Below are 10759 nucleotides of genomic sequence, written 5' to 3'. Positions count from 1 at the left end.
AACTCGTGTGCTTGAACCAAGAATAAAGGATACTGCCTGATTGCTGGAGACCATGCTATATTATGCATTCATGAAAGCCCTTACTATAATATATACTCTTAACTTCTACAGACACATTGAATATTAACAGCTAATTAACAATGAATATATGAATTGATTCAACGCGTAGGTATCTTAATATGGAGCTTCAATCATAATCTTTTTCAAATGAAAACAAATTGTATTTATATATTAATAAATTTTTAATAATAATTCATAAAAGAAACTTATTTTAACAATGTAATTTTATTAATTTTTAAAAAAAATAGATAATTACTTTCAATATCATTCTAATAATTGACTTCTGTAAATTTCAATCATGTATCTCATCATACTATATTGAATTTAGTCAGGTTCCAAGAATTTGGTATGATTGATATAAAGATAGAAAGCATAAACTTAAATAACAAAAATTTAATTAGAGAGAATGTATGTATAGTATATTCGTTTGTATAGTATGTTCAAGTATCAAAAAATTTTGTACAGAGATGAATTTCTATTCTAGTTGCTAAGGACATTGAGAAGAGTTGATCTGGTCTTCACCAAATGCCTAAACAATGATTCTAAAACTTCGTCGATTTCTTGAATTTCTGACTCTAAATTTACTAGTTGTGACATATCAACATTCGCTTTCTTCACAAGAAGAGCATCAACAACATCAAAGGAAGTTGCTGCTTTCTTCTCAGATCTTTGGCTAAAGAAAGACCAGCTACTCTTCTGTGATCCGCCGATGTAAGACAACAAGGAGTTAAAGACTTCAGCAGTCAAAGTTTGCACATCCTTGAGCATGCTCTCAATGGCAACGGGCTCAACTGCATTCATATCTTTCAAGCACTTCTTGATTGTCTTCTTGGATGCTCTTCTTGTTTTTAGGTATTCAGCGACTTCATTGGTAATGTCAAGTTCACCATTGCACCTTCTTCGAAGAACTGATTGAATGTTTTGGATCTGTTCCTTTGACACTGCCAAGACATCTCGAGATGTTGAGCAAATGTCAATGAGTCTTAGAGATCCATCCAATACTTGTTGAGATTGAGAAACGGTTTTCTGATTTTGGGGCAATTGAAGAAACTCTTCAACTGATTTGTATAAATCATTTAGACCACTAAGTTTGGTGGTCAAGGATGAAGTAGAAGCAGCTTGAGAAGACCTCAATCTGTTTAATTGTTGATCCAACTGCTCAGAAACGGGGTGAGAGTTTGAGGGGAAACTGAATGATCGAGTATGGATAGAAGCCATTTTGATATTGTTTTTAAGTTTGTTAAGAGGCTTAGAGTTATAAGATTGAAGTTTTGAGTTGTTGAATATCTCATTCTTCAGCCTCTATTTATACCAAAGTAAGAGAAGACAAAAGGAATCAAAATATTAAATGAGACTCAGAGAGATAACATGCTCTTACTTGGGCTCGTTTCAAATTGTCTCTTCACAGCAAACTAGCCAACTCATGAATTGTTTACGATGAACTTTGCTTACATTATACAAGTAGTTGATATTAATTAAAGAAACGAATTGCAGGATTTTTTGTCATACAACAACCAGTACAATCTGCAAGATGATGTCTTATTTTAATCCGTTGTTTCGTTTATGTCTAACTCTCAGCTAATATAATTCCTGCATTCCCTGGTTGCAGAGTAAATCATGTGGTGATCAACTATTATATTTAGAGACAAAATGGAGGTATCATGATCCTATAAATGCGCTATATACGAGTGGGAATGGCGAGTACTTATCTCTCCTTCGCTGCAATGCAAACTCCAGAACCGTACCCTTTGTGTTCCCTGCTCATTTGCTGCAATGCAAACTTCATCAGTCATCCATGTTCCATACTCAACTGCTGCAACGCAAAGTCCATTACCCAACCGTGTTCTATGCTTGCAATGCAAACTCCAGAACTCAACCGTGTTCCCTGCTCATTCATTGCAAGCTCCATAATCAATCCTGCAATCCAATCTCACACAATTGTAAGTCAATGTACAAAGCCCCAATTCAGTTGATGCTGAAAGAAAATACACCATTACAACAATCAAAGCATTCCAAGAAGCAATATCTCACTTAGGCATTTCATCAAACACCTTGTGGGTGCAACAAATATATCAAAGGATGAACTCATTATGAACCTTGGGCAACAAAAGGTATCAAAAGGGGCATATATATAAGAAATTCATGATTATGTGAGGCCCAGAACATAAAGAAGAAGTGGATAAAAGCAAATTGAAAAGTTAGGGTTTTGGCATAAATTCAAATGATGGTATTAAAATCATACAAGTATAATAGAAAGTTGTAAATGAAATTGAAGATGAGATTGCAGTTTCTACTGCAGTATAGTTTTGATGAAGATGACGATGATCTGGTGGAACTGCCCATAATGTAGAAGAGTTTGGGCCGGTTTCTATGATTTAATATAATTGCGAAGGAAGGCGGATGTTTTTTCACAAGAATACAAGAAAGTAAAATACTACATTGTACTCCCTCTATCCATTTATTATAACTTTATAAGTCTATTTCAATATTTATTACTTACATGATAAAAGAAATCGGCTTCTAACTTAAGGACGAAGATAGTACCTACTATTCACTAACTAAAGGAGCAATATACCTTTCGGATCACCAGCTTGAGGAGAAGACACATGTATGTGATAATATGATCAATCAGCCACGGGGTATGTAGCCCATGAATTTTAAATGGAATTGATAACTACTTTGTAGCTTTGTTCAATCACTAGAAGGGTGCCCTTGTGAAGAAAAGAAGATTAATTCTCAACTATGAAGGCAAAGCTAATGTGGTGAATTGAAAATTCAAAGTATAAATTAATTCTCAACACGTTTGACTTCTCTCTAATAATCAATTGACATTTTACTTAGAGATGTTAATTTGGATACTTGGGTCAACGGTCAAATTCGATGAGGTCAGGTCTACTCTTCATAATTCAAAATTATTGTGTTTGTACAGGTTTAAATTTGAATCGAATTTTTAGGTCAAATAAGCACTCAAATTAGATTTCGTATGTTTTGGATTAATTGTAACACTAATAAATACATTTCTTTTGGATTAATTGCAAGGTCTTCCTTATTGGAAAAGAAACACCAATATACTTGCTCCATTTTTTAAATACTAATCTTGTTATTCTATTTCACACAACATAATTTTTCTCAACTCTACAACTACATCTTACAAAAAAATTTCACTATAACCCCATATTATGTTACAAAATCTCAATTTATTTCACATACCTATATATATTTTCTTAAACTATATCTATGCAGTGCAGTGTGGCGATTAATCTAAAACAGATTAATTTATAAAAACTATCCTTCATTTTTACATCAAGTACATGAAGAAGCTAAGTACATCAATGCAGAGGATAGTAGATAGATTTCTTACCTTAAGTGTTACTCACCACAGATCTTATACAAGTAAAAACCAATAGACATGAACTAAATTCAATTCATGTAATAATCTTATAAAATATTAATGATAACTTGTGATTTGCATGAGTTGCAATCAACTTCAAATAAAGAGAAAAAATCATTTTGTTATGCAATTAACTAATCTTTTTCATAAAGCATTTCTTTACATAAACAAAGTTAGAGAAGTCAAAATGCAAATCTTGTTTATACATTAAGGTAAGAGAGGACAAGTAATGGAATCTTATATTGATATGTGAAAGATTACATGATTTTATTTTTCTATAGAGGGCTTTCAAGGTTATGTACTTATGTTTCATATTGTCTCTTCCTATTCAACTGGCCAGCTAACTATAGCACGAACGATGCTTGGATAATTGATTATTGGAATGTATATGATGATCTTACGTACAATGTCATATACTGCACCCTGTACGTCTATCACGATCCTAAGCAACAGCTACACACGAGTGTAAACAACTCTATTTATCTACTAATGGTTAGGAATTGACATGTTTTTTTAAATGGATTATTGAGTAAAATTTGAAGAACTCCCTTTAAAAATGTAACAACTCGTGTGTATGATCCTAGAATAAAGGTGAATGCCTGACTGTAGGAGACCATGCAATCTCATGCATTCATGCTACAATATATTTTGAAGCTCCTGCAGACAAATGGAATATTAACAGCTAATGAGCTGAGAATTCATGAGTCGATTCAAGTCATTCAACGCGTACCTTCACATGGAGTCATTATTGGGATATTCAACCTTCATTTAATCATAATGTCTTTTAAGGGAAAATGATCTTATTTATTTAGTCCAATTTTTTTTAAAAATCGTAAAAGAGAAACTTTTTTTACCATAGATGATTTCATATTAGAAATAATTAACTTGAGTTATTCATGTCTTTTGACTTTTGCACTGTCAAGTTTGTTTTACCATTTTCAGGCTTCATGCCACTGGTAACTTTAGTACGATTGACTGAATGATTGAAAGCAGAAACTTAAAGAACACAGATATAATTAGAGAGAATTGTATGTATAGTATATTCATTTGTATGTATATTCACGTATCAAAAATTTTTGTACAAGGATGAATTTCTATTCTAGTTGCTAAGGACATTCAGAAGAGTTGATCTTGTCTTCACCAAATGCCTAAACAACGATTCTAAAACTTTGTCAATTTCTTGAATTTCTGACTCTAAATTTACTAGTTGTGACATATCAACATTCATTTTCTTCACAAGAAGGGCATCAACAACATCAAAGGAAGTTGCTGCTTTCTTCTCAGATCTTTGGCTAAAGAAAGACCAGCTACTCTTCTGTGATCCGCCGATGTAAGACAACAAGGAGTTAAAGACTTCAGCAGTCAACGCTTGCACATCCTTGAGCATGCTCTCAATGGCAACGGGCTCAACTGCATTCATATCTTTCAAGCACTTATTGATTGTCTTCTTGGAAGCTCTTCTTGTTTTAAGGTATTCAGCGACTTCATTAGTAATGTCAAGTTCACCACTGCACCTTCTTCGAAGAACTGATTGAATGTTTTGGATCTGTTCCTTTGACACTGCCAAGACATCTCTAGATGTTGAGCAAATGTCAATGAGTCTTAGAGATCCATCCAATACTTGTTGAGATTGAGATACGGTTTTCTGATTTTGGGGCAATTGAAGAAAGTCTTCAACTGATTTGTATAAATCGTTTAGACCACTAAGTTTGGTGGTCAAGGATGAAGTAGAAGCAGCTTGAGAAGACCTCAACCTGTTCAATTGTTGATCCAATTGTTCAGAAACGGGGTGAGAGTTTGAGGGGAAACTGAAAGATCGAGTGTGGATAGAAGCCATTTTGATATTGTTTTTAAGTTTGTTAAGAGGCTTAGAGTTGTAAGATAGAAGTTTTGATTTGTTGAATATCTCATTCTTCTGCCTCTCTTTATATGTACCAAAGTAATTGAAGGCAAAATGAATCAAAAATTAAATGAGACTATGTGAGATAGCATGGACTTCCTTGGGGTTGTTTCACGATGTCTCTTGTCAGCAAACTAGCCAACTCACGAATCGATTGATCGTAACATTTTCTGTTAATATAATATAACTCATATCAATTAATAAAATGAAATGAAGGAAATTTTGTTGTAGAACCACCACTACAAAATCTGCTATAGATGTCCTATTTTAATGTAGCATCTTTCAGCTGTTTGTTCTCCGTCTTTCAACTCTCAAACAGCTAATATATAATTTCAAATCATGGGGTGACCAGCTGTAGAATTTTGCAACAAAATGTAGGTATCATGATCCTATAAATGCGCTATACACGAGTGGAGATGAGGAGTACTTATCTCTCATTTGCTGCAATGGAAACTCCATAACCCGTCCGTGTTCCACGCTTTTTCGGTGCAATGCAAACTCCACAACTCGTCTGTCGGTCTGTGCTCCTTGCTCTAAAACTCGTCCGTGTTCCATGATCTTTCACTGTTATGCAAACTACATAACCCATCTGTCGTCTGTCGCGTCTGTATTCCTTGCTCATGGCCGCAAATGGCATAACCGTTCTCTGTTTGCCATCCTCAGCAGCTGAACATTGAATACTACAGAGCAGTATACCACAACCCATCTCACCATATTTACGCTGTATCGATGAATCAAACCATTTTTTATTTTTACCATACATATCAATCAATGCATTACACACTAATTTAGCACTAGAACTTAATTATGCCTCATTTCCAAAATTCCTCCTATAAGCTGAAAAGCGTTCCAAGAAGAAACTTTTCTTTTAGGCATTTTATCAAACACCTTCTCGGCACTCAGCAAATCGGGTTTTATGCAACAAATGTAATCAAATTATATTCGGATGATGTGAAAAGGGGCAAGATGCAGTTACATGTTAGTTGAAGGAGACGGCAGTATGCTCGAGAAGTTTGGTGCGATGAAGATGGTGCGTTCCAGCTTGGAAAGAATGAGCAAAGGTTCTGAGATTCTTTAGGGTTGATAAAGTCTCCAAATTAGATTTATTTTGACAAATTAAGGTTAAATTTATTAAATTTTGGTCCGAGTACAATTAAGTTGGATGGTAGGTAAAATTGGGCTTAGGCTAGGTGTAGGTTGATTTATATTTAGATTAGGTGTACAATTCAAGTCATGTCAAAATATTAACTCAAATCAAGTTTGATTCAATTCATTTTTCAATCAGGACGTATTTTTTTTTTAAAGAGACAAATTTATATCAATATTAATAACTATGCTACTAATAAATTTAAATAATTGTTGGTATATATATATATATATATATATATATATATATATATATATATATATATATATATATATATATATGTATATATATATATATTTTGGTGATTATTACTAAAACGTGAACTATACTACTATAGTAAGTGGTAACTATTATAGAACCTGTGCAATTGCACAATTTTAAAAGTTCAAATTGAATAGTACTATATCCTTGAAAATTCAAAATTATAGTTATAAATTTAATCCACATTAGTAAAAGCCTATATTATTCATTATTTTATAACAATAACTAGTGAGTAGCCTTGGCGTTGCCCCAGGTTGTTACTGTTGTAGACGTGCAATTGATAAATATTTTTAAAGGCTTTTTAAAACTCCAATTGTCATTGTCATACCAAAATTGAGTTACTCTTTGAATATTTTTATTTTTATTAATTGAATTTTGTTGTTGGCACTTATATTTACATATAAATAACATAGTTGATATTGGCTTAGATGGTTAAATAGTCATATGTCTTTTAATATCCTTATATTTCCTTTTAATAGATTAGTATAGATAGAGCTAAATATAGACGTAACTTTAAATTATTGTTGGTTTTTTTGTTTAGGGAAATCATACATTAGATCATTAAATGAAGTTGAATTCATAGTAGTACCAAATAAAATCTCATACACAACAACATTTGGACATGTCCTAAACAACCTCATTAAGTCACCATCATCATCTATTGGCTAGTGTTTATCTCATCTATAAGCATAAGCAAAAATAGGGTTCAGTATAACTACTCCCTTTTTTTGTAACGTATCTTCAAATTCTATGATTAAATCCATTAAGTTACATTCATCAGGGTCCACTAACTCCACTTCAATATCAATTCTATGCACCTTCTACTTAAATCGAATTGAAACACAACTTTCTCATTCTCATTCATTCTGCAAAATCAGTATACAATCACTTAATTTAACCACACCAAAACATCACAATACAATTTCACACACAACACCAATTTTAATATCTGAAAAGATTAAAATTTGGCAATCACTTTGCAAAATAAGAAATAACACTGTTACATGCAATCATAAACACAATTTCACACTCAAATGTATTTTAATATCAGAAAAAAAAAATTAGCAATCTAACATGATCATATGTAAATTAAGCATAATTCAGAGCTAAATTTAACGTTTGTTTAACGGCATGGTTACTGTAGCAATTAAGGTAAAATTATAGGGGTACCGCTGATAATGAAAGTTTAATGAAGGGTATCATTGATAAAAGTCAAAACGACAAGGGTATCATTGATAATTTCTCTTTTGTTTAAGTGATACATGTCACCACGAGATTGGGTTATAACAAATAAATAAAAAACTTTTTAAAAAATTAAAAAAAAACCCGACCCCCAATCACAACAACCCCACCACCACCCATGTCCGAAGTCCCTCCTCCCACCGGATCAACTCAAGTTCCCGACCCCTACCTTGTCGCGCCTAGACCTTCTCCCTCGCAAGCACCGCCCTCCTCGGCTGTACTGGTTGTTGTGGTCATGTGCTTTGCACGTGACAATTTTTAATTTGGCCGAAAAAAGTCAACACCAAAAAATGGTCAAAGAACTCTTGTCACAACCCGAATACGATATAAGGACCTTTTGTGTCACCTTTTTTTTTTTATAAAAAGACCTTTCAAATAAAAAGGTCTACATAAAAGGACTGTTCTTACAAATTTTCCTATTTATTACTACCACTTTAAAATATGAAGTACAGACGACGTCTGTTAATAAATCAGATATGAAAGCGTGCACCGGTGCACATATAAGCTATAAGAATAGAAGTTATTATATCTTAAGACATTAAAATTTACTCTCTACGTTATTGTTTCAAAACTAAGAGCTTACCAATTGCATGTGGCTTGATTGAGTAGAAGGTTGTTTAGCTGCTTTACCCTCAACTCTATCCATTATGACTTAGCAAGGGATCATGTTCTTCTCTAGGGTTGTACCCCTGCAGTTCATCCAAATATAGATCTAATTAAGTATAAGACGGCTAATTGGTTTCTTATAGAACTAAGCCGCTCTCTTATAATACTCATATTGTTTCTAAATAATGGATACTTTCACGCTTAACATTGTAAAACTTAGAACATTATATATTTGTAAGAAAATTTATGTCATATAAACACATCATGTATGCTGAGACAAATCAATTGAGACAAATTAAATAACAATTCAATCAAGAAATAAAAGGTACAATTAGTGGTGATAATATAATGACAATATCAAAACTTACCAATTCCAGCAGACACATTGGGTCTCTACACTCCTTATTTGCAGCAGGGAACAACTTGTCCATGACTTGATACAAGAATCTCTTATCGATTGAAATTACTATGAGTGAACTTATAATAACAATAATAACAACGGCAACCCACAAGGACTTAGGGGCTATAACCGTGTAAACGCCAGTTAGAAAAGCCAATAAGGTGCAATTGAGCGCCACCCTAAGTAACACCATGCTTCGATCGATCAATATTAGTGACTTACTAGAATTGTAGACCATGGACCATGTGAGACAAATCAGCACCAACATTGAAAAAAACAAGGCCAGTGTATCCGATAGCAAAAATACTAAAAAAGATGCATTTTTGGCCAAAAGTGCCTCTCCGGTACCTTGATTGAATCCACCTGGGAGAGTGAATCCTGCAGTGAATGTAATTGTGGCTAGTAGAGCCGCTACCACAAATAGTGAAGTTCGTACATCTAACAAATTCGTCTTATGCTTGATGTATGTTGTTTTTATATTTGGATTAAGTCCATTTCTTTTGCACATCTGACACTGTAATGAATCATAATTCATAACATTATTAATCTAAAAAAAAATATATGTAATACTGAATAATCATGAAAGTCATTGCTCACACCAATTATCTATTTTGATTTTCATTGATACTAATATAGTAGTCACACCACCTAGTAAATTTTAGTAAAAAAGTCAACGTGTCAAAAAAATTAACCAATGAGATTGTGACACGTGTCTCAAGTAACCTGTAAACCAGGTTACCAACCGGTTTTGTATCATTTTTGGCAGATGCATGTGAAAGGTAGCGTTATTTTGGAAAAATCAAAAGGACGTGCTATTATTGAAATACCATTCAAAGGTGGTATTATTCTGGACAAATTTTCCAAAAAATTATATAGTACATAAGTCAAAAGTCATACCTTATAGGTATCATGTTCAATGCATATCACAGAATAAGTATTTTGTTCCAATTACCTTATAGATATCATGTTCAATGTAAATCACATACTAGTACTGTAGTACAAGTTGAAGTATATTCTACCAAATAACATAGGTAAGTGTCTCACATTAATAAAAGTTGAGAGAGTCAAACACTTTATAAGGCTAAGAAGAGGAGCTAAACCTCCTATTGTCTTATGGTTTTGGGATGGACTTTTTTTTTGGTCTTGTGAAATGGACTCTCTCTTAGTTGCGGATGCGGCCTGCTAGACCCATGTTTAAGAGTACGTACATGTTATGCCAGTGTGTAATTTGTTAAGTTTACTAGTGCAAATCAATGAACAAAGGCAAAGTGCAAGTTAATTAAAAGAATTACTCGTCTAAAAGTAGTTATGAAAAGAAATCATACCCATGCTTCCTGATTCTTGCATACATGTGCCAGCAAATCCATGGCAGTTACATTTTGGTGGTCGTTGATGTCATATATAATTTTATCCATGTTGAGCAACACTTCGGTCAAGTATATGTCTTCTCTTCGTATTGCTTTGTGTAAAGGTGTTTCTGCTTGGGAATCTTGAACATTGAGCAAATCCTTCATGCGTGGAATCTTAAGAAACTCTTCATACTCCGTTACATTTTGGAGTCGAATATGATGCAAAGGAGAATCCTTGTGTTCAGTACAAAAATCTCGAAACGCACCCGGATTATGCTCGATGAAGGCACGTAGAGCCGAGACATGACCATTCTCACATGCTTTTATCCAAGCAAAGGGTGCTCTACTGAACACATATGGATTTTTTCAGAACTGCTTTTATAAACCAAGCAAGACCAACTTC

General features: G+C 33.4%; 2 protein-coding genes across 2 annotated transcripts; both read right to left on the bottom strand.

Moving 5' to 3' along the window:
- Positions 1-540: 540 nt before the first annotated feature.
- Positions 541-1278, bottom strand: LOC110723646. The gene has a single exon (XM_021902989.1). It carries the CDS (start codon positions 1276-1278, stop codon positions 541-543), a length of 738 nt encoding a protein of 245 aa, XP_021758681.1.
- Positions 1279-4507: 3229 nt separating this feature from the next.
- LOC110723593 lies at positions 4508-6707 on the bottom strand. The gene has a single exon (XM_021902940.1). The coding sequence runs from the start codon at positions 5286-5288 to the stop codon at positions 4551-4553; it is 738 nt and encodes a 245-aa protein (XP_021758632.1). The 5' UTR covers positions 5289-6707; the 3' UTR covers positions 4508-4550.
- Between the last annotated feature and the right edge of the window lie 4052 nt (positions 6708-10759).

Source organism: Chenopodium quinoa, unplaced genomic scaffold, assembly GCF_001683475.1.
Source record: "Chenopodium quinoa cultivar QQ74 unplaced genomic scaffold, ASM168347v1, whole genome shotgun sequence".
Classification (NCBI taxonomy): Eukaryota; Viridiplantae; Streptophyta; class Magnoliopsida; order Caryophyllales; family Amaranthaceae; genus Chenopodium; species Chenopodium quinoa.
This window is presented reverse-complemented; position numbering and strand designations above follow the sequence as displayed.